At 39.2% G+C, this 24,650-nt stretch overlaps 1 protein-coding gene across 12 annotated transcripts in view; it reads left to right on the top strand.

The window, feature by feature from the left end:
• Positions 1–24,650, top strand: part of EML5 (EMAP like 5) — an 88,152-nt gene that overhangs the window by 26,933 nt on the left and 36,569 nt on the right. For all 12 annotated transcript variants that reach the window (XM_083433219.1, XM_083433227.1, XM_083433225.1 and 9 more), the window contains exons 5-24: positions 2,031–2,216; positions 4,944–5,079; positions 7,019–7,220; positions 7,973–8,110; positions 8,602–8,858; positions 9,271–9,483; positions 10,493–10,660; positions 11,011–11,117; positions 11,972–12,090; positions 13,696–13,882; positions 15,303–15,408; positions 16,124–16,217; positions 17,828–17,928; positions 18,967–19,169; positions 19,777–19,888; positions 20,510–20,637; positions 21,715–21,856; positions 22,238–22,390; positions 23,242–23,373; positions 23,578–23,666. In XM_083433219.1, coding sequence (XP_083289345.1) covers positions 2,031–2,216; positions 4,944–5,079; positions 7,019–7,220; positions 7,973–8,110; positions 8,602–8,858; positions 9,271–9,483; positions 10,493–10,660; positions 11,011–11,117; positions 11,972–12,090; positions 13,696–13,882; positions 15,303–15,408; positions 16,124–16,217; positions 17,828–17,928; positions 18,967–19,169; positions 19,777–19,888; positions 20,510–20,637; positions 21,715–21,856; positions 22,238–22,390; positions 23,242–23,373; positions 23,578–23,666 — 2,973 coding nt within the window. The remainder of the gene's footprint in view (positions 1–2,030; positions 2,217–4,943; positions 5,080–7,018; positions 7,221–7,972; positions 8,111–8,601; positions 8,859–9,270; positions 9,484–10,492; positions 10,661–11,010; positions 11,118–11,971; positions 12,091–13,695; positions 13,883–15,302; positions 15,409–16,123; positions 16,218–17,827; positions 17,929–18,966; positions 19,170–19,776; positions 19,889–20,509; positions 20,638–21,714; positions 21,857–22,237; positions 22,391–23,241; positions 23,374–23,577; positions 23,667–24,650) is intronic.

Raw genomic sequence — 24,650 nt, 5'->3', positions numbered from 1 at the left:
ACATTTTTCCTTGTGAGCACAGCCTGCCCCCTTCCTGTTACCTTGGCAATTCCTGTCCGCCCAGGTTTAAGGATTCCCCTTTGATATGGCCATCAACACTTTTCGTTAACACCTCTATACCAGGTGAGGTCCTGGCATTAGAAAGGAAGTTTAGTTTCTATTTTTCCACTCACCTGGAATCTTCCCTCCAATACTCTAATACTCCAAATAATGACAGTCATTAATTTATTGGGTGTATGGGGGTGTCTTTCCCCACCCAAACCTGTAATAGTATTTAGCAAGACTGCCCTTTATGTACTGGTCAGAGGTAACAATTCCCCATTTCTAATATAATAAAACAAAGTATATCCATTTGCCCTATGAAGCTTGCATTTATTATCCCAATCAAGTATGAAGTTCACCGGATGACCTTCGGCAAGTCAATTCTCAGTTCAGAGCAAGAAAAAGGCAGTTTTAAATCAACATTTTCATTGATACTGCTACATACATTTCCTAAACAAAGGTGTAAATCTGACCAGCAAATCATGTTAGTTTGCAACTAGAGTTTGTTATTTTCAGGAAATGCGGTTAGTTAGGATTGCAACCAACATCTGGAGATATATGGTCCCTGATTTGACTGTAAATCACATTGAACTCATCCTCTAGGCTAAGGCAACATGCATCAGATCACACCATAGTAGCCAGCGGTGTGGGGACGTTTACCTAAGCTCCCATCACTGCTGCTTCTGCAGCTTACTAGAAGGGAGTGAAGGAGGGGCAAGGCACTGCAGTGTTGACATGGTGCAAATGCACCAGTAGAGCCAGTCCACTTCTGCATCATGCCAGCCTCACCGCGACATCACCCCTCTTCTTCCCAGTAAGCTGTAGCAATGCAGATGATGAAAGGTCAGGTAAATGTCCCTGTTCTGCCAATCACTACTGGAATAAAGTTGTAAATCTCTTTTTTGTGCTCCTTATGAAACAAGGGGGGAAATGCTGCATGTCAGGGCACACATCAATGTTACTAGACCCACATAGCTATTATCAATAATAGCAGCTCTGCAACTACTTTTTTCAACTTTCCTCATAATGTCTACTGTATTGTAACATTAAGGTAAAGGTAAAGGGACCACTGACCATTAGGTCCAGTCGTGACCGACTCTGGGTTTGCAGTGCTCATCTCGCTTTATTGGCCGAGGGAGCCGGCGTACAGCTTCCGGGTCATGTGGCCAGCATGACTAAGCTGCTTCTGGCAAACCAGAGCGACGCATGGAAACACCGTTTACCTTCCTGCTGGAGCGGTACCTATTTATCTACTTGCACTTTGACGTGCTTTCGAACTGCTAGGTTGGCAGGAGCAGGGACCGAGCAATGGGAGCTCAGCCCGTCATGGGGATTCGAACCACCGACCTCCTGATCGACAAGTCCTAGGCTCTGTGGTTTAACCCACAGTGCCACCCGCATCCCATTGTGACATTATCATGCTTTAATTTGCCTTCCCTCCACAAACAGCTGTCCATTAAGTGGAGTTGGGGAACAGAAGCATGAAGTGCAATGTCTGTTGGAGTAACTGGACATGTGAATGGGTTAATTTCCTTCATGAGTGTAAATCACCCCATGAACCAGCTAATCACAGATGCAAGGTCAGTCAAGCGAGCCGTTATGGTAACAGCCCAGTGCCCTGACTTTATCTGTGATTAATGAATGTCAGCTCAGTAGTTAGTCTATGAGCAACAAAGATACTACTTTGTATGTATCTATAATGCCTGTATCTACATCCAGAACTGTTTTACTGAGCCTTATCTTGTGCAACAGTAAACTATTTGTACTTTAAGCTGCTTCTGTGTGGTGACTGATACTGGGACCAACTCCCACTGCGTGGGTATCTCACCTCAGATTCCCCATAATTAGGTTGTCCATCAAGAACCTCAGAATTTTCAAGTGGTCTGTGGTGTGGAAAATTTAGGAATTGTATATAGTTACATCACAAAACGTTTAGTAATTGTTTAAAATGCTCTGTGTGGTTTACATTAAATCACTTTATCTTGCAGTTCTGGAGTTTATGTGGCAATTCATTGACACCAAAGCGTGGTGTTTTTGGTAAGACTGGTGATCTCCAAACTATATTGTGCCTCGCCTGTGCAAGAGATGAAGTAACGTATTCTGGTGCACTTAATGGAGATATATATGTATGGAAAGGAATCAACCTTATCCGAACCATACAAGGAGCTCATGCTGTAAGTATCATTTTCATATGAAAACTGATTGACCAGTGAAATACTGATAAATTAAGATTTTGTGTGACATACACAGATTTCTAAATGGATTGCATTTTGGTTAACAAATGCAGGGGACTTTATCAGATGCTGAGTGTCACAGTTTAACTTCCGGCAGACCCTTTCATAAGTTTCTGGCTGAATATACCAGAAAATGCAGAAATTAGGACAAGTTTGCAGTCTTTCCTCATCTTGCAGATTAATGTTTATGGGTTATTTATCTGGGATGGCTGAAGGCTAAGTGCATTGGTGTTCAGGAAGGAATCTTCAGCTGTATCTGTATGACTTGTGCGCTACTCCCAGGATGTTATTGCTTCACTCTCGGTAGGGGAAAGGCAAGACTGATGGATTTGTGTGCAAATTGAGGAGCACAGCTATTCACAACTCCCAATGAGAGAGTTATTCCATATAATTTTCATCTGAACACCTGTGTGCAATTTATGGAAGCATAGTGTGGTGACATTTCGTTGATGGGTTGTATTTTATATCCTGGTTTTCCTTGCAAACAGCAGAGTAGCTTGCATATGGCTGTTATGTAGTATTTCATACAGACACTGCATAGGGCCCTCTTCAGTATTTGAACCTTAGCATATGTCTTTTCTGCAAAAAGGAGAGAGGAAGATGTTCCTTTTCATCATTCTTCATTCCACATAACCTGTAAATAGGTTCAGAACAAGGGGAAGAGGAACACCACTTCATGAAACCCATTTAATATTTTACGAGGTGCCAAAAAGTCTTAAAAACATGGGCCAACATTCAATGTTTCACAAGCAAACGTCTCACCACTGCAGCCAATTTAAAAGTAATGCCATTGCATCATCCTAAAATTACCAACAAAATGAAAGCTGGAATAAGTGGGCTTTAAAAACTTGAATTTATGTCTGTGTTGTATGTGTACACACACACACACACAAACAAAAGGTCCAAAATCCAAGCAGTTGTGGGAAATATAACATTGTAAGCATTCACTGCCAAACCTGTGATGGAAATATAAATATATATATTGAACCACTGTTGTAGCATGCTTTAAACTTATATACTCTATACTGCTCTATGGTCTTCAAGGGCAGCTTTGTTTTAGAGCAGTAATGTAACCTGAAATAAATGCAAAAGTATTGAGTGACCTTCCCAAGCTATAGAATAGTGTATTGTATATCAACATATGAAATCTTCTTTTGTATTTAGAATTTTAAAAATGGATCCATTTCAGGAACTGGATATAAAACAGGAAACAAGTAAACAATAACGATCTTGGTCTTGCATGGTTACACTTGGTAGGACTTTTATATGAGGAATGTATATACTACACCTCCTTAGTGGGTGAATAATTTATTTCAGTATTCTTTAACAGAGGTGAATACTCAAGTTGTGTGGATTGAAGCCAAAGCTGAGGTCAGATAACAGGCACCCTGTATAAAACATCACCATGTTGCTTGGGCAAGTTTTAATTAAATATAAGTGGAAACAATATAGCAAACTTAAATGAGTGCTTTAACCCTCTTGTGAGCCAACACATAACATCCATTGTTTTGCTGTCTCTCTTTACAAGTGTAAACCAGAATGGAACTCATGGACTTCCAATGAAACTGAATGTTGGGAGTACTTCTTCATGCAGCGCATATTTACACTATGGAACTATCTCCCACAGGAGGCAGTGATGGCTAGCAACCTAGAAGGCTTTAAAAGAGGATTTGATATATTCATCAAGGAGAGGGCTATCACTGACTACTAGCCATGATTGCTATCCTCTGCCTCCACAGCAATGCTTCTTAATACCAGTTGCTGAAAAACAAAGGAGGGGAAAGGGTTGGTTTCTCACAGGCATTTGGTTGGCCACTGTGAGAACAGGATGTTGGACTACATGGGCCATGGGCTTGAGCCAGCAGGGTCTTCTTATACTTACTACGTTCCTAAAGGACATTCTCAATCCAGATAGGAGGATGACATGGGGAAGAGAGCAGACTGCCTGATCTCCCTGTGATGGTGATTATGTTTCTGGACTTGGTTTCAGACTCCTTAAAAGGGACACTACAGAGGGCCTTTTGTGGCAGCAACTCTTAAGGGCAGCATTTTCACAGAGCTAGAGTGGTGAGAAAGGCTCAGGCTTGGGTACTCACAGAAGTGTGGACTCATATGCATAACATTTTAACTTCTATTGCTGTATTTTTTTCACTGAGTTTGCATGCAGTTGTGTTAGTGGATCTGTGATTAGCTTCTTTCCAGTCATGGCAATTAAAGGGAATAAATTTTTTTGAGGTGCATTGCCTTGATATGAATTTAATTTAATTAAAGAAAAAAATAACCTGATCATGAAGGTCATGTGTCACAATATTGGATCAGTCAGACACCAGCATTTGGAAGGTGCAGACAACAATTTGAATAATCGTTCAGCTACGTGGTTACACAGCAATTAAGTGAAACTGTCAGATATATTTTGCAGTTGTGTGGTCTAGTTGCATTCACAAGCAGGCTTTCTTAGAAAGGCAGATAAGAGTTTTATGTAGTTGTTCTTTTCAAATTCTGATTATTATTTTTTAAAGACAAGAGTCTGTTATTTGTATAAACACATAGCATATACTAAAGGAAAACACAGGAAAAATATTTTGTCTCATGTGATTTTTTAAAAAGAAATATCATCATTAATACAAGTTGTATGCATACTTAAATATGCTCTTTACTCCTCTTTAGGCAGGAATTTTCAGCATGAATGCCTGTGAAGAAGGCTTTGCTACTGGTGGCAGGGATGGCTGTGTTCGCCTTTGGGATTTAAATTTTAAACCAATTACTGTGATTGATCTCAGGGAAACAGACCAGGGATATAAAGGTAAAACAAAAGAAAACACTATTTTAATTACATTATCAAAGGAATACCTTTTTCATTGCCCATTGTCCTTCATAGCCCTACTCATAATTGAGGAGTCATAGCCCTACTCCAGAACAGCAACGTTGGTGTGGATTTTCTGAGTATTATGGATGTTGCATGTCATGTGAGCAGGGGCCTATATTAATGGATGTCTGTGTATGGAGTGCAATGTTAAAACTTCTCTTTGCACAGTAGTGGCACTGTGTGGTGAGAAGACCCATGCATTTAGAGCACAATTCAAAGTGTTTAGAGCACAATTCAAAGTGTTTGTGTTGACCTTTAAAGCCCTAAACGGCCTCGGCCCAGTATACCCGAAGGAGTGTCTCCACCTCCATCGTTCTGCCCGGACACTGAGGTCCAGCGCCGAGGGCCTTCTGGCGGTTCCCTCATTGCGAGAAGCAAAGCTACAGGGAACCAGGCAGAAGGCCTTCTCGGTAGTAGTGCCCGCCCTGTGGAACGCCCTCCCACCAGGTATCAAAGCGATAAACAACTACCTGACATTCAGAAGACATCTTAAGGGATGTTCAGGGAAGTTTTTAATGTGTGACATTTTACTATATTTTTGGTCTCTGTGGAAGCTGCCCAGAGTGGCTGAGGAAACCCAGCCAGATGGGTGGGGGTAAAAAGGTAAAGGTAAAGGTACCCCTGCCCGTACGGGCCAGTCATATCCGACTCTAGGGTTGCGTGCTCATCTCGCTCTAGAGGCCGTGAGCCGGCGCCGTCCAAAGACACTTCCGGGTCACGTGGCCAGCGTGACGAAGCTGCTCTGGCAAGCCAGCACCACCGCAGCACACGGTAAAGCCGTTTACCTTCCCGCTATAAAGCGGTCCCTATTTATCTACTTGCACTTAAGGGTGCTTTCGAACTGCTAGGTGGGCAGGAGCTGGGACCGAACGACAGGAGCTCAGCCCGCCGCGGGGATTCGAACCGCTGACCATACGATCGGCAAGTCCTAGGCACTGAGGTTTTACCCACAGCGCCACCTGCGTTTATTTTTATTATTTTTATTATTTTTATTATTTTTATTATTATTATTTTTTATTATTATTATTATTATTATTATTATTATTATTATTATTATTATTATTATAGTGGTCTTGCAGGGTAAGTTTCGGTCAATGTGTTCCCATAGGAATGCTTGCCTAACAAATGATTTCCAGGGATCTCATTGTGTTCAGTAAGCAGGACCTGCATGCACTGCTATAAATAGCACATGTCAGAAAGAGGAAGAGACAGCAAGAAACAGGCGAAGAAAGAGAGAGATTCTTAATTACTGTGCATGTTTACTTGAAATAAGTTCTACTGAATTCAACTGAGCTTACTCCCATATGCCTGTCCATAGGATCATGAGTTTCTTCCAGCTCATACATGATCTCCATAAAAGAAAAAGGAGCAGAAGCTTCCACAGCACACTCCCATCAGTCAATATGGTCCTAAATGGTTGTGGTAGAATCGTAAAGAAACTTGCATACTCCAGCATGAGCAACCTTGAAGCTTCTTCTGAAATAAACAACAAATGGTTTATTTGTAAGGATTGTGACAACAGCTGAGGATAGGATAGACTGATGAAGGAGGGTTGATGCAGTTATAGTTTCTCCTCCATTCCCTTTTAACAAAGTGCAAGGCGCAGATAAAGTTAAATTCAGTTGGACTTAACTTATGAGCAAAGTAGTGCTAGCCAAAACATTACTGCAGGCCTCTAATTTTTATTTATTGTAATGTAAAAATAAAATTTGTCATTTGGGGTAAAAGGGGGGCTTGCCTCAATGTGTACTATGTGATTTAATTAACTTTCTTCCATTTTTTCAGGAACATTATTCAGGAATATTTTATGATTTCACAGTAATTTTTTCTTTGTTAAACATATGTATAGTAAAAGCTGCACACTTACTTTCCACAGGTCTGTCTGTGAGAAGTGTTTGTTGGCGAGGAGATCATATACTAGTTGGAACACAAGACAGTGAAATCTTTGAGATTGTGGTGCATGAACGCAATAAGCCTTTTCTTATTATGCAAGGGCACTGTGAAGGGGAGCTTTGGGCCCTGGCAGTTCATCCTACAAAACCTTTGGCTATGACGGGAAGTGATGATCGATCAGTCAGGTTAGTTCCCATGGATTCCCAAAAGACACATGAGCATCTACAGTAAAACATACTTTTAATTCTAAAATACAAAACCATTTTTTTGCATTTGTGATAAGTTATAATCTGCTTTGGTATAAAATATGCACCTTAAGTTTTAGATATCACATTTAAGTAAATGATTATTACATGTATTTTATTCATCAAAGTATTTACATATGATCCTCACAAAACATCAGGACTGTGTGCAGAAAGATAAAAAGCTTTTAAAATCATTACAGAAAAATAAGTAAAATGACTGGCCACTTAAGAAAATTTTAGACAACTGCATAGCCCTGTCATCAAATTATGGAAACAATTGTGCTAAAGCCCCAGGGGTGCCAGTGTGACTTCAGTAATGTTACTGTATTTTAAATCTTAAAATAGCAGTGAGACTGACCTTGGCAATATAATAAAACAGTTGACTGTGTGCTAGATGAAAATGGTTCTGCAGCCTGATAAAATAGTTAGATGGCACCTTGCCATACAGCCAGTCATATTAGGTTCTGAATGCTCTGTGACACTCAGAAATGTTTTGGGCATGTGTGAATTGGATCTGGTGAATTGGATCTGGGCCTCAATCCAGTCTTGGAGTACAGGGTGCTAATGAATATAAGTCATATGCTTTTTTTGGGAGGGGGGGTATTTTTAAAAAAGATGAGACAACCCACTACATTTTTCTCTGCATGTATGATAATTGTATTTTGTTTACCCTGAATACTTTATTTTTGCAGAATATGGAGCCTTATAGATCATGCATTGATTGCACGGTGCAATATGGAAGAGCCAATTCGTTGTGCAGCTGTTAGCACTGATGGAATACATCTTGCACTTGGAATGAAAGATGGTTCCTTCACAGTACTTCGAGTTAGGTAGGTTATGCATTGAAGACATTTAAACAAAGATAAACTTTGCAATTAAGTTGCTTTTGCAATGAATTGTAAAATTCTGCCACCTGCTAGCATGGCATCAGTGCCAGATAATTTTTTCCATTTGGACTTATTTGTAATGCATTTGTTTGTGAATGCACATGTGTCCCTGTGGATCATAAGGCTGGCACTTTTGAAGATATCTGATTTTTGTGGTGTTGTTCAATAATTTGAAGAAATGTGTGCAAACAATATTTTAATGCAAGCCCATAGGCCTTCTGCTGTAATCTGAGTTGTCAGATGGGTAAATGTGTATCCACATGTAAATAGAGGCTTCTTAATAATGTGTAGATGCCTCAGCTGTATATTATATATTGCACTGCTAAGTAGATATTCCATTTGCAAGGCTTTTCTTCACTTGATGGGAGTAAAGATGGATTTCTTTGTACACAGACAATGACTAAACTATATATTTTTCTTTTTCTGTGTTACAGAGATATGACAGAGGTTGTTCATATTAAAGATAGGAAAGAAGCTATTCATGAATTAAAATACTCACCAGATGGAAATTTCCTTGCAGTTGGCTCTAATGACAGTTCTGTTGATATTTATGGTGTTGTTCAGCGGTACAAAAAGGTTGGAGAGTGTGTTGGATCAACAAGTTTCATCACTCATATGGATTGGTCATTGGACAGCAAACACTTGCAGACCAATGATGGCAGTGGAAAAAGGCTTTTTTACAGGATGCCTGGTGAGATAATCTACTACTATTACAATTATTCAAGAAAATAGGTAGTGGGTTCTGTGCTTAGGTTGCCTAATGCTATTATAACATAGCACATTCCTGGTAAAGTAGTTGTAGTGACTGCAGCTAGTCATTTCTCTCCAAACAATTTTAATCAGTGGGCAGAGGAATCTTAGACTGCTTGCAGAAGATAACTGATTTTGACCAGTTCCTTCCTCCTACTGCACTTCCATAAGACATATCCCTCTAGAGAGGCTTTCATGGGGGCAGGGGTATGATTGGCTGCAGGGAAGGGAGGGGGAAGAATTGGTTGCACAAGCAGCCTTCTCCTTGTGCAATATTGAATACAATCCAGTTAATATGATAATTGCCCGTATAAATCGAGTGAATGATTAAACAAGTATCTTTCTATTTCTAGGTGGGAAAGAAGTGATGAATAAGGATGAGTTAAAAGGTGTCCAGTGGGCTTCATGGACTTCAGTTGCAGGCCTTGAAGTTAATGGAATATGGCCTAAATATTCAGAGATCAATGATATCAATTCTGTAGATGCAAATTTTATGGGCCAAGTTCTAGTTACAGCAGATGACTATGGAATAGTAAAATTGTTTCGGTATCCTTGTTTAAGGAAAGGTAATTATTTAGTGTGTGCTTGGAATGTAAATAACAGAATACCCAGGATGGAAAGTTCTCATAAGTTAGAATCTGGCTTTTTAAATGGAAAAAAAAAACTTTTAAAATAATAGTGGAATTTTTTTCTTATCCAAATGACTGTTAGCATTTGTGACCCTTGTTTACGTTTCAGATAAGAGATTTTGGGGTCAGATTTTGGGGTCAATGAGATGCTGCACTCAGATAAGCCCCAAAAGTCCAGATGTCACATTCTGTTTTCCACATAGTAAAAGGGTATGTGGAAGGTGTGTGTGTGGGGGGGGGGAATGTTACAGTCAAATATCCTTGACCTGCTAGAAAGGGTTTCATATACAAAACAGCATTGGTTGATATCGGTAGCTTGTTGCTCTCATTTAACAAAGTAGCACAGTTGTAACTGACTGGGCTGGCATGTTAGATATTCTGCAATACAGTGGTACCTCAGGTTAAGTATTTAATTCGTTCCGTAGGTCTGTACTTAACCTGAAACTGTTCTTAACCTGAAGCACCACTTTAGCTAATGGGGCTTCCTGCTGCTGCCGCGCCGCCAGAGCACGATTTCTGTTCTCATCCTGAAGCAAAGTTCTTAACCTGAAGCATTATTTTTGGGTTAGTGGAGTCTGTAACCTGAAGCATATGTAACCTGAGGAGTCTGTAACCTGAAGCATATGTAACCTGAGGTACCACTGTATACTCAGTGGGATACTACAAACCTTGAGCAGACTTTTACTTGCACAATGAGACTTTCCTACCTCCTCCACCCCAGTGCATTTGCCTGGAAAACCTGAAAATTAAGGTGCCCCTCAGGGACAGTATTTGATGGAATGAAACTGCAGAGGAACCATTAGCAGAAATTGGGACTCACCTCTTGCATAACCAAAAGCATGTATCTCCTTAGGCAAGGCACAGCTGGTTATAAGCTATGGTGTAAAACAACTCTTTAAATTGATACATAATTTGACACATGATAAAACTGATTTTTTCTTAATAGGGGCAAAATTTAAGAAATACCTTGGTCATTCAGCACACGTGACAAATGTCAGGTGGTCACATGATTATCAGTGGGTTATTTCTATTGGTGGAGCAGACCATTCTGTTTTCCAGTGGAAATTTGTTCCTGAAAGGAAGCTGAAGGATGCTCTTCACATAGCACCACAAGGTGAGTGATGCATCATTTGATAGGAGTTGGAAAATAATTTAAAATATTGTTAGTGATATGTGTTTTGCAGTGATGGTTGGGACTTCTGCTTCTTGATCTGGATGACTGTAAATACTCCAATGTTTTCTCAATTTTGGTTTGACTTTCTGTTTTCTGTTGTTTTGGTCCTGGACCATTGAGTACAAGTGGTGGGAAATTACTATTTTTTTATTTAGGCATATATATCACAGTTGTTGTCAGTAACCATGCTTAGGACTTTGCAGTTAACTGAGTAATTTTATTACCTTTACGTTGTATCTTCTATTTTCAATACCTACTCATTTATTATTCTTTTTCTCTATCTATCAAAGAAAGCCTCGTTGACTCTAATAGTGAAGAATCTGATTCTGATCAATCTGATGTTCCAGAGCTGGACTCTGAAATTGAACAAGAGACACAAATCACATACCGTCGACAGGTATTGTCTTATATTATAAACATAAATATGCTAATACACCCTGCTGCAACAAAGCCTGTGTATCACTCACAGACTGTATTAGAACTGATCAGAACTGTTATAATAGCTGATGGCCTGGGCCAAATGCCAAAAATCAGGAGCCAAAAATCTCCCCCACCCCTGATGTACAGGGAGGAGAGCTCTGGCAAGGGTACAGTGAGAAGGGTTTGCAAGGGTTTAGAAAGGGCCTGGTGGGTTGGTAAGTTAAGCAAGCAGAGGAGCCAGCTTCTGGTATGTTAAAAATGTGTACTTCATCTTATAATTTAAACTTTGTAAACTTTGTAATGTGTTTTACAGAGTTTAATATGAAAACAGCAATAAACAAATAATGATATTAGAAAACAACAGCGGCACCCTATGGCTTCCTGTTTCACCAGGTGTTATTATAATTGCTCTAATCAGCTGCAAGCAGCATTGGCAGTTGTTGCTCCACTCATATTTCATGCAGTATACTGGTTCCCTGTTATGTTTAGGTTTGCTGAGACATGGCTGTATGTCCAGTCGCTGGAGCGGAATTGCTTCAGCAGAGCTGTGGGTCATCTTAATGCTGTCCAATATTACCAATGGGTTTTATGAACTCTCTCATTTAAACCTCTGGAGCTAGTAGAAAGATTGCCCAAATACTCTGATTTGGTCAGAGTACTTTTACTATTAATAGTAACAGAAAAAGCAAGGTTTCAGTTCTAATATTGCAACCATGTGGCGTATGCAGTTCATGTGGGAAGCTAAGAAAATGATCTATCAACCTCTGTTCCTCAGAGAGATTTGCTTTTCAGATATGTACAATTACAGAGAACTTTATATTCTCTGCTAAGGTTTACAAAGAAGATCTACCTCAGCTTAAAGAGCAATGCAAAGAAAAACGAAAAACTGCAGCTTCAAAAAGAAGAGAACGGGCTCCAATCAATAGTATAAGATTACACTTTGTTCATGGGTTTGTAAATTTATCTTTTTGCCTAAAAGCAAGCAAATCAGATTATTTTGTTTTACATGGATTTAGACATTTAAGGGCTAAACTAGATGTGATCTGTGATTGGATATGCCACTTTTTATTTTTAGAAAAACACGAAAGCATTCATGGGGCCATTTGGATTGGGACCACAGTGCTGAGGGGAAAGTATGTCTCCTTCCCTCAAATTCCATTTTTTTCTGATTTAAATCTCCCCCTTCCCCCAAAAAGTACTATTTGCTTGCAGTTGAAAACATAGAAATACCATACTGGGAAAATGTATTATACCTGATTTGCCCTGAGGGTAAATAGCAGTTTTGGGGGGAGGGGATATAACTAGGGGAAAGAACACTTTAAACCTTTCTCTTCCAGCACCATGAGGTCATTTCAAACCCTCCCCATACGCAGTAATATTTATCATTTTTTAAAAAAAACCTATGCACAAGACAGAGAAATTCAGTTGCAGCTTTCTGAATATCATAACTAAAGAATTTGCTAGATTTGTGAAAGTTTTGTTTGTCTAATGCTTGGATTCAATGAATCACTAGGACAAATTAAGGATTCTTCTAGTAAATGGTTAATTTCTGTGGGTTAAGGAAGGGTTAACTGGGCATTCTTCTAGTAAATTGTTAATTTGGATTAACTAGTTCTATGAGAAATGGGAGAAAGAAGCAGAACACACCCTTGAAGTTCATTTGGCCTTCATTAGGCACTGAGCCTTTAGTGGCAGCCTGGCCCTGTGGTACCCCTTACCAGTATAGGTTTGGCAGGAACTGCCCCAGCCTCCTTTCAGATATCTTATGAAAACTGTATTGCTCATAGAGGCCTTCACAACATCAATTTCTTTTTACAACCAACCTGTATCTACTGGTGTTTTTTAAAAATTATGTTTTATTGATATTTATGAACTGCTTTTATTACATTTTGTATGTTTTAAGCTTTTTTACTATAATTTATGAAAGTGCAGATTATAACTATTAAATATTTAATTAAATAAATAAACATTTTAAAGGACCAACAACATAATATTCTTAGTTTATCCTCCAGAAACAGAGAAATACATTGAAATATATTTTTAACCATACAAGTTATTTTCAAATTTCTTTATGCCTCCTACAATCATCACTTGAAGGGGGAAATTGTTGATGTAACCTTGCCTGATTTACTGTTCTCCCATACTAGAGATATTTTTATTCTTTTGGAGTACTTTTGATGGAACTATCAAAATCATTTTGCAGTTGTTGTTGTTTAGTCGTTTAGTCGTGTCCGACTCTTCGTGACCCCATGGACCAGAGCACGCCAGGCACGCCTATCTTCCACTGCCTCCTGCAGTTTGGTCAGACTCATGTTTGTAGCTTCGAGAACACTGTCTAACCATCTTGTCCTCTGTCGTCCCCTTCTCCTTGTGCCCTCAGTCTTTCCCAACATCAGGGTCTTTTCCAGCATTTTGCAGTATGTAACTATAAAAAAACTAAATATTTTAGTTTAGTTTTGTTTTTTTTTACATTTTGCAGTATGTAACTATAAAAACTAAAATATTTAGTTGACTGTACTGTGTCATGATGCCTAAATGTCTAACTGTTTTATTAGTTACAGAGGCTATGACTGTCGCAGTAATTTATTTTACACTCAGACTGGAGAAATTGTGTACCATGTTGCAGCAGTGGGTGTAGTATACAATCGGCAGCAGAACACACAACGTTTTTATTTGGGTCATGATGATGATATTCTGTGTCTTGCTATTCATCCCTTAAAGGACTATGTGGCAACAGGCCAGGTAGGATTCATGTTTAGGAGAACTAGATATCCTGTGTTGTTTTAGTGAGCTTATAAATTTATATTTCATAAATCTGTGGAATATGCCTCTGTGAAAAGCATGTGAAAGCAGTACAGTTGTAGAAGACAGGTTTCAGCTTGGTTACTTGAGTAAAAACAAGTAGGCATACATAGATTTATTCAACTATGAAAGAGCTTATGCTGGAAGTGTGAAACAAAGTCTTGTGGCACTTTAAAGACTAACAAAAATATCTTTTGTTTTAGCTGCAAGAGACTAACATGGCTACTATCCCTCTGCAAAATCTTTATACCTGCATCATGCACTGCTGCATACTTCTCCCTGCAAGAGTTTTCCTGCTTTCTTCTATATAGAGGAATGCTGTATTCCTCTTTTGGGAGATTGCTCATGACACGACTTACCATATTTTTCGCTCTATAGGACTCACTTTTTCCCCTCCAAAAATTACAGGGAAATGTGTGTGCGTCCTATGGAGCAAATGCAGGCCCCTTGGCTTCAGCGATAGCAACGCAAAGCCTCCAAAGCGCAGAGGGAGCACTCCCTCCGCACTCCAGAGGCTACGTGTTGCTTTCGCTGAAGCCTGGAGAGCGAGAGGGGTCCGTGCACACCGATCCCTCTCGCTCTCCAGGCTTCAGGGATAGCCACCTGAAGCCTTTGGAGCGCAGCGGGAACTCGCACTGCGCTCCAAAGGCTTTGGGTTCCTTTTCCTGAAGCCGTGAGACAAAGACTCTCCTGGCTTCAGCAGAGAGGGAGAGCCGCGCAGCGCCCCTTCAGCCAAGCGGGAGGAGAAATGGAAGGGGCTCCGTTTTTCCTGCCGCTTCGCTGAAGGGGCGCTGAGCAGAGAGGGAGAGAATTTTTCCCCCCTTGTTCTCCCCCTCTAAAACAAGGTGCGTCCTATGGTTGGGTGCGTCCTATAGAGCGAAAAATACGGTACATCAAAGTATGCTAAAGCAGCTGCGTGTACATTAGTGCCCTCGTGTGGACACTGGAACTACTGAAGTATAGAATGGCTAGTGTTTATAGAATATCTGAAATAGGAGCATTCATATTTGTAGCTATAGTATAGAATGTGCTTGATGAAGATACTGATAAAATGTGACATTTTGCAAAAGATTGAATTCAGTTGAATTAACCCCAATTTGATTAAACAAAGGTGAAAAGGCTGCTCTTTTAATAGCCCTGCATATTTCTGCTTCTTTATACACATAGCTAACATTCAGAATAAGAACATAGTCTGAGACCTGTGAACCATAATTTTATTTCTTGTATCCAAATTAGTGTTATAACCATGTGAAAGAAACATGAAATGGATGTTATGGACAAATAAGCATTATACCTCTTGGAGTTTTTTTAGTTGGTTAGTTTTCTTTCTGCATAATGTGTTCAATCTCTTTTGTTTAAGGTTGGTCGTGATTGCTCAATCCATATTTGGGATACAGAGACAATCAAACCACTGTCTGTGTTAAAGGGCTATCATCAATATGGTGTTTGTGCTGTTGACTTTTCAGGTATTTATGATTGATCATCTTTTGACTTGGAAACTAGAGTTGTTGGAAATGTGACACAGCTTTTTAGGTCCTAAGAATAGATCACTATTACATTGCTATAAGAACAACTGCAATATTTTGCTCTTTGCTTTGAGGAGATTAGCCTCATTTTCAGGCTTTCCTCTCATTATGCTGTAGAAATTCTGATTTAGGCTTGAAGAAAAATGATTATGGTAAAAGTCACTAATAAAGGTGCCCTGTGTCCTTTGAGGTTGGGGTGGGGGTCATATTACATAAATTTGTGGCCAGCACTGGAATGTCCCTGTCTTTGGTACTCATTTGCCTAACTCTAGGAGAGTACAGTCCATTCAGAACCAGTTGACTCCATACAGATCAAAGGCATATATATGTTTTGATATATATTTTAATAGTGTCCAGTGACTGCTAGTCAGTATGTACAAAGCCTAGAAAGGAGGGAATGGAAAATCAAACGTCCAATTTTGGAGGGACTCTGGGAAAGTGGTAATGAGTGATATTCCTAATGAACATGAGAAAGACATGAAAAGAATAAATATGGGTATACAGAGTATACCCTAATCAACATAGCTCCTGCTTAGATACAAAAATGAGTGAGAATGAGGATTTGAACATGAAGGAGATTTCCATAGACATTAACACATCCTGCTGATTACAGAATTATGATTATGCCCATCATTCTTATAATTTTCTTTTATAGCGGATGGCAAACGGTTAGCTTCCGTTGGAATAGATGACAATCACACTATTGTTCTTTGGGACTGGAGAAAAGGAGAGAAGCTTTCATCAGTCAGGTAAGAGTTTAGCTTAATTATGGAAACAAATCAAGGCATAAGTGGCCAGGATGAAAAGTACAAGTACTCTTGAGGAGGTTTGAATGACCTTCACCTATACACAGTGCGAAAGTGAGGTTGTGTCTTCTTGAGCCGCTGGACAGCAAAGTGCGGATATAGCACATGGGTAGGCAAACTAAGGCCCGGTGCCTGATCTGACCCAATTGCCTTCTAAATCTGGCCCGCGGACAGTCCAGGAATCAGTGTGTTTTTACATGAGTAGAATGTGTCCTTTTATTTAAAATGCATCTCTGGGTTATTTGTGGGGAATAGGAATTCATTCATATATTTTTTTCAAAGTATTGCCCAGGCCCCCACAAGGTCTGAGGAACAGTGGACCGGCCCCCTGCTTAAAAAGTTTGCTGACCCCTGTACAGCATGCCTAGGGCATAGGTGTGAATTGCATGAATGATACCCTACATTTAATCCAGGAATTGAAAGCGCATTTTGACTTTATATGCACATTATACAGTTAAACCTCGATTCCCGAACGTCTGCGTTACTGTACGTTTCATCTCCCAAATGCTGAAAACCCAAAAGTAACTGCTCTGGTTTTCAAATGATTTTGGGAAGCAAAACAGCTTCCAGGGAGTTTTTCTTTCCTTTTTTCTCCATTGATTTTGCCAACTGCCCTTTGATCTTCGATTGTCGAACATTTTGGAAGTCGAACGGCCTTCTGGATTACGTTCAGCAATGGAGGTTTGACTGTATGTTCATTGGACCCACTCACAAAAGTCCTGCACTCCCAGATGTAGGATAAGAGTACCCAGTGGGAAGCCATACTTTGGCGCCCCCACTCCAATAAGTGCAAGAAGATAACCACATCTGCACTCTGATACATGGTGTTTCATTTATTTAATAGCCATCTTGTGGATCTGGGCCCTGTCCAAAAGGGGGAGTCCACAAAGTGAGTAAATAATATGAATAAAAGGGCTGATACTAGAAGCCACCATAACTCATCACCACTGTGATGGTCAGAAGTCTTACAGCCTTTATTATTAACAAAGGAAGGTGTTATATGCATCATTTAATGCAGACATAGATAACTGTTTCTTAGCAGGCTGAGAAACTACTTCATACTGCTATTTCTCAACACGATTGTGTATTCTGATTCATGAGTTTGTGAACTAGGCTTTTTAAAGGAAAAATATAGTGTTAATAGAGCAGAGGTATTCTTAATACTGAATATAGGCTAGTGAAAGTAGTGTTTCAGAGTCTACCATACCAGACTATACCCTAACTGTATTGTAAACATGATCCAAACCTCTTGAAAAAGTTATTGAAATATAACTGAATATAATTGTTGTGAACCATTTAATTCACATGCATACAATAAAATCAATGTTGGATCAATCTTCATGTTTTTAAAAGTAAAAAAATAGACAGTTCTTCCATTTTCCCCAACACATCGATTCATTACTGAGTGTGAACAATTCATAGAATGGTCGAGTTGGAAAGGACCTCAAAGCTCATCTGGTCCAGCCCAAGACTTTTGTTTTCCTTAACTTTATTGCCACGGAGAAAGCTTTCCCCACAAATCAAAAGTCAAAATATTTTGTATATTGTTCTAGGGGGAGCAAAGATAAAATATTTGTCGTCAAGATTAACCCCTACATGCCTGATAAACTTCTTACAGCTGGAATGAAACACATAAAATTCTGGCGAAGAGCAGGTAAGACAAGTCAAATGAATTATTTGCATCTCTCTTGTAGTAGTGGCCACCAAGGTGGATGACTTTAAAAGAGGATTAGGCAAACTCATGGTGGAGAAGACTATCAGTATGCCTCAATATCAGTTGGTGGGGAGCACAAGTGGAGAGAGTGCTCCTGTGCTCCTGTCCTACAGGCTTTCCATGGGCATCTCTTTGGCCATTGTGAAAACAAGTTGCTTTGGTCTGACCCAGCAGAGCTCTTATGTTCTTATCTTATCCTTAAGTGTGCATAAGACTACAGTCATAGAATCGTAGAGCTGGAAGAGAACATGAGGGTCATCTAGTCCAACTCTCTGCAACGAAAGAATCTTTTTGCACAACATTGGGCTTAAACCCACAACCCTGAGGCTGGATCTAAACACATCAAAGATGTGTTTGTTAAACGCCTTGTAAATTTACAGGTAGAGAAAAATGGGACTCCACAGTGACATCTGGTGGCAGAATGTTATATCGCATATACAATGCATATAAATCGCCTTTTCTTTACTACAATGGTACCTCGGGTTACTTACGCTTCAGGTTACATACGCTTCAGGTTACATACTCCACTAACCCAGAAACAGTACCTCAGGTTAAGAACTTTACCTCAGGATGAGAACAGAAATCGTGCGGCGGTGGCGTGGCAGCAGCAGGAGGCCCCATTAGCTAAAGTGGTGCTTTAGGTTAAGAACAGTTTCAGGTTAAGAACGGACCTCCGGAATGAACTAAGTACGTAACCAGAGGTACCACTGTAATCTAGCTGAGTCCTAAGAGTCTCGTGCTTTACCAACTGAGCTATCGTGTTGTCTAAGTCCATTTGCTGATGTACACATTTTCTCTCAATTTTGGAACAAAAGAAATTGCACGTTTAATAAATTAAAGTGACAAAAAGGAAATTAAACTTCATTAAAAATGTTCCTGTATCGTCTTTTAGAAAATTACACCCATACAGATACATAGTTAGGTTCATAGAGATACTGAATAATTATTTTTATTGTTATTATTTAATTTTAATTTAAGGTGGTGGACTGATTGGGAAAAAGGGCTATGTAGGTCCAATGGGGAAGATTGATACAATGATGTGTGCAGTTTATGGCTGGACAGAAGAGATGTCATTTTCTGGAACTTCAACGGGGGATGTATGCATATGGAGAGATCTCTTCCTCATAAAAACTGTGAAAGCACACGATGGCCCTGTGTTCAGTATGCATGCACTGGAAAAAGTGAGTGGTTTATATTGAAAATGGATCAGTAATAATTTATTGTATTTTAAAAATGTATAGCCAATATCTAAAGAGCTGCTATAGAGCCTTGGTGTTTTGTCAGGCCCAATAAGATTTCTTCTTCTTTTTTTAACAAGAGAACCACCTGCCATATAATGAAGTGCTTTTGAAAGCTTTCTAGTGCCCCCTAATGCTGCACAGTCTAATATGGGTGATGTTTTTTACAATGAAGAAATTAACTAGCTTGTTTTAAAGTAATACTTAAGTGCAAATAAATTGAAAGCACACAAGTAGTCCCACTGTTCTCAGGACAATTAAGGTTAAATCTCTTTTTTGGTGATTTGAATAGAATTTCTAACACATTTTAGAATGAAGCTATATCACCTCTGCTAATCTGAGTTTAAATAATATATTCATCTTGGCCATATTCATATTTATTTACTGTTCTATATGACTTGAGAAGTATGGATAATGAGGATTGCTATAGATGTGCTGTCCAAGACTGCCGTACTTGATGAGCAGGATTCATATTTAAATAACATACTAAAGTTTACTGTACCACAGAACTTTTCTGCTGTTCACTTTCTAATATTTCTAATGTTTTCAGGGATTTGTAACTGGAGGCAAGGATGGAGTTGTGGCTCTTTGGGATGACACCTTTGAACGGTGTCTCAAAACATATGCCATCAAAAGGGCTGCCTTGGCCCCTGGCTCCAAAGGTAACATTTATTTATTTAGTTCATTCATCATGCCTCTGAACTTTTGTTAAAGCTTAGATTGCTGTTCTATGTATTGATTTCTATATATTATCATGTGGGTCAAGGCAAAATTGGAAACGTGATTCAGCTAAGACACCGTTTATTTGTTTTTGTTGTTGTTGTTGTTGTTGTATTCTACATCATGCTAAGGAGATAGTTCTATCAATGCAAGCATCTCTGCTTGACTGACAAAACAGTCTTCCCTTTCCTTCCGCCCATGTGCTGTTCTGGGGGCTCTCCTGGACCTCCAGAGCAGATCGGGGGGGGGGGCTTGGGGGGAGGAGAATATGGCCCTTTGAAACTGTCAGAAGGAAGATGTTTAAAAGTGGATTGAAAAGAGAAAACCCATACATGTCCACTCCCAAATAAGTTCTACTGAATTCCACTGGACTTATTTCCAGGTAAGTGTGCACTGGATTGCGTAACAGAAGCCAAAGATAAGAGAGAGAGACTGGGAAGTCTGAACTTTCTGTTCAAGCCAGGATTATGTCAGAAATTAAACAAGCAAATAATAAGCTTTCCAATTAAAATAGTGACTTCATCCAAAATTGAGCTGTTATATATATACATATTTTCATTTAGGTCTCCTTTTAGAAGATAACCCTTCTATACGTGCCATATCATTAGGACATGGTCATATTTTAGTGGGCACAAAGAATGGTGAAATACTGGAAGTTGATAAAAGTGGGCCAATAACATTGCTTGTTCAGGTACAGTAAATATTAACCATATATTTCTCTTTTTAAAAAAACATTTTCAGTTTTGAAATGTTAAAGTACAGCTGCTATAATAATGTTTCATAATTCGTGGTGTAAAATGCCAATTTAGGATCAATGTGGTAAGGCTGTGGCTGTGTGCAAACAAACATTTCCGGCTTTCTCCTGCCTTCAGCATTTGACAAACTTACTGATTGGCAACTTGGATACTGGTCCAGTCATCTCTCTTGTTTCCCCCCATGTTCATCACCTTCAGAAGAAGAAAATCCATTTTAAAAGATTGGCAAAACTGTGCAGGGGATAGGGATGAGGTGGGTTTGTTTGATTGTCTATTGGGGGCATTTATAACCTGCCGTTTAGCCTAAAAGGCTCTCAGAGCAGCTTACAAAAATCACTACTAAGACGGCCTCTTCCCTCAAACTCACAGTTGAAAAAGACATGATGTATGAGGAAAAAGGAATGGGAGGGAGGAGGGAAAAGCAAGCTCAAGTACAAGTTCTTAATATATAGAACAGTTACATAGTAATGTCTGTGCCAGGAGGGGAGAACCTTTAGGTCTCCCAAGCTAGTGCTGTACCTGTGGGGTGGGGGGGGTAGCCAGGTGAAGCCTCCAGAGGAGTGCCATTGAGGCTCCCAGCCTGTGTGTGTGTGTGTGTATGTATGCAAATGTGTGTAGGGTGTGTGTGTGTGTGCGCCAAACTGGGTCTTTGATCTGGGTGAACTAAAGCCTAGGTTTGCCCCTGCACCGAGCTCATGAGGCTGTTTTAGTCTAGCCATGCCTAGGTGTGGGGCAGGTAAAGCTGGAACTTGCAGAAAGGGGCTTTGCAGGCTACTGGTATTGGTAGTGCCTTCAAAGCACCTTGAGCAGCACTTCCCATGGGCCACCAATTGGCTTGGGAAGTTCAGATTTTTTATTTACAATCAATAAAATATAGTAATTTACAGTCCTCAAACTCATAATAATTTCTAGTGTTGTTTAATAAGTTGGCTGCATCCTCTGTTGTTGTTTTAAAATCTATTCTTAATTCTTGTTTGTAATACAGTAAATTAAATTGTTTTTGTTTGTTATAGGGTCACATGGAAGGAGAAGTTTGGGGTTTAGCTACCCATCCTCATTTACCTATTTGTGCCACTGTAAGTGATGATAAAACCTTAAGAATATGGGATCTGTCCCCCAGCCATTGCATGCTTGCTGTTAGAAAACTGAAGAAGGGTAAGATGACGGTGGTTTTCATCAAAATTTGCAAACATTTTGCCGTTCACTCATATTAGAATCTAAGTGACGTTGCATTAAATAATATTAGTATTAGAACAATAAAATGTAAAAAAGATTTAAACTTTTGAAAATGTAATATGGAAATAGGTTACCCAAACTTAGATTCAAGTTGTGTGAAGTTTGCTGCTATTATTATTATTATTATTATTATTATTACTCCCCATACTGACTTACCTTGTAGAGATGAAGGATCAATGAAAGTACATGTAACAGTTTGAACACTTGAAAGTGCAACATAATAATGCGTCACATTTTCCAGCAAAATAATGCCTGCAGGCCTCCAGTTAGAACTAAAATATGTCTCTTTGCATTTGGCAGGGGGAAGATCTTGTTGTTTTTCTCCTGATGGGAAGGCATTAGCAGTAGGTCTGAATGATGGAAGTTTCTTAATAGTAAATTCAGACACTCTGGAGGATCTTGTTTCTTTTCATCATAGGAAGGACGTTATTTCAGATATACGATTTTCTCCTGGTAAGTACAGGCACCCCCCCCCCCATTTACATAGGGATTACATTCTGGGTCATCATGCACATCAGCAGAGCATGTGTAAGCCCATCCTGCCTCACCCTGCCCTCTTCCAGTGTCAGACACAGCGGTTGTAATCATATATGCATCAAACACACACAAATTGAGAATTGTAATTGGCTTCAGATAAGTCACTGAGAATTGTAGAATGCCATTATGATAATATTTCCCCCACTCAATTGCTGTCAATTTCAGGCCTTTTCAGAATTAAGATTACTATGCTGTAAGGGTGGTGTACCCATCATAAATTACTTCTAGGTTGGGTAGTAACTGAAGATTAATGAAGGTTGTATCTGTATCTGCAGTCCATGTAACATTTTGTTCTTCATAGTATTCTTCCAGATGGATATTTATTGTGGGATGGGTGCTCCTCTTGCATGCAATAACATTGCTAGTATCAAAATGCCAGCCTGTATTCCCTCTTCCCCATTAATCAAGATCTGCTCTTCCTGGGGAAAATCAAATACATTAAAAAAAGTAAAATATTTCCCAATGGCATATTTACAATATCTGAACAACACATTTACAATAATAAGGCTTATCTAGAGATATCTATTGCCTCAGTATTTATTCTTACATGTTTTCCATATGTAATTGCTTTTTTTTTACTGCTCCCCCCTCCCTTTGGCATAGGTTTGCAATAATTTGCAAACAAATGCTAACAAGACAGCATGAAACATAAACCATACCTCAAAACTACAAATAAGACATTTCCAAAGATTATGTGATTCACATTTATTTTTGTAGAAAATCAGGTTACTTGGGAAAGTATTCATCTCCTTATGATTGCATTTTAGGCGCTGGAAAATACTTATCTGTAGCATCGTATGATACGTTTGTAGATATCTACAATGTAATGAGCAGTAAGCGGGTTGGAATCTGCAAGGGCTCTTCCAGTTATGTGACACACATTGATTGGGATGTAAGAGGTAAGAAATACAATTGCTTCAAAATGACTATATTTCTGTAGCTTGGAAACTGTAAACTATGCATGAATTTTGTGTAGCATTTCCAAATGGTAGTGATGAATTTCTCACAAATTTTCATAGGAAGTGAATTAATAAATATTGTGTAAACAAACTACAAACAAAAAAGTCTTCAATGAGATTTTGTATTTGGTGAACATTTTTTAGGCAAGCTTTTACAAGTCAACACTGGTGCTAAGGAACAGTTGTTTTTTGAAGCTCCTCGGGGGAAAAAACAGATAATTCCCAGTACAGAGGTAAGAAGATTTACCATTCAATTCAAATACAATTTTGTAAATAATATATATATTTTCTTTTTGTCATTCACATAATTTTGAAGGCACTGCAGGCAGCCCCACATTTACGTGGGGTTACATCCCGAGGCACCACACACATTGGTGAAATCGTGTATAATTGAAACCTATTGAAAAAGCCTTCAGACAACCCATTCTGTCACCACCCTGCCCCCACCTTTTAGTAATGTTTCAGTGATGTATTTATGACGTTTCTGGGTCACTTCTGGGTTCGTTGTGATGCGCATATACTGTACAGTACATGGTTGCACACATACTGAATGTGTCTAAAGGGGGTGGTGGTCTCTGCCTGTATGTTATTTGCTTGTGCATGTAAGATGACATCAGGTGGGACTTGAGGTCCACCTAGTGGTAGAATGCAAAAGTTGCTGTTCTAAAACTCCAAAGCTTCTGGAACTCTAATGCCTTCAGTGAACGACATCTAAATTCTGCCTTACCAATTGTGATAGTATTTGAGACCTTGGCAGAATATACGGTTCAGACTTGTTGTTTTGGTCCTTGTCAATATGTAAAAGAAATTGTGGAATTTCCTCCTTATATATATATATATTTAGTGAAGGACAAAGACTTAGCCACAAAAGTAAATGCTGCAGTTTCTCTTTTCAAGATATCCAAAATTTAAATTGAAAATTAAATACCAGCAATTTTTTACTAGATCCCAATACCCTGCTAGGCAGACCTATTTTACAAATGTCCTATCAGATGCCATTAAGGATAGATTCTTCATTTGCAATACCAGCTCCCCCCCCTACAAAATCTGAAAATGCTTTTTATCACCAAATAATTGTATTTCCTCGCTTAATGAAATTGTTGTCAATATCCCCACCACCACCACCAAAAAAGCTAGTATCTCTGCTTAATGCTGTGGTATGTTCCATTGTTGTGGTACACTGGTCAGTATTCCTCAAATGAAATGTTATCTTGGTG

Source organism: Podarcis tiliguerta, assembly GCF_965153285.1.
Source record: "Podarcis tiliguerta genome assembly, chromosome: 1".
NCBI classification, from domain to species: Eukaryota; Metazoa; Chordata; class Lepidosauria; order Squamata; family Lacertidae; genus Podarcis; species Podarcis tiliguerta.
This window is presented reverse-complemented; position numbering and strand designations above follow the sequence as displayed.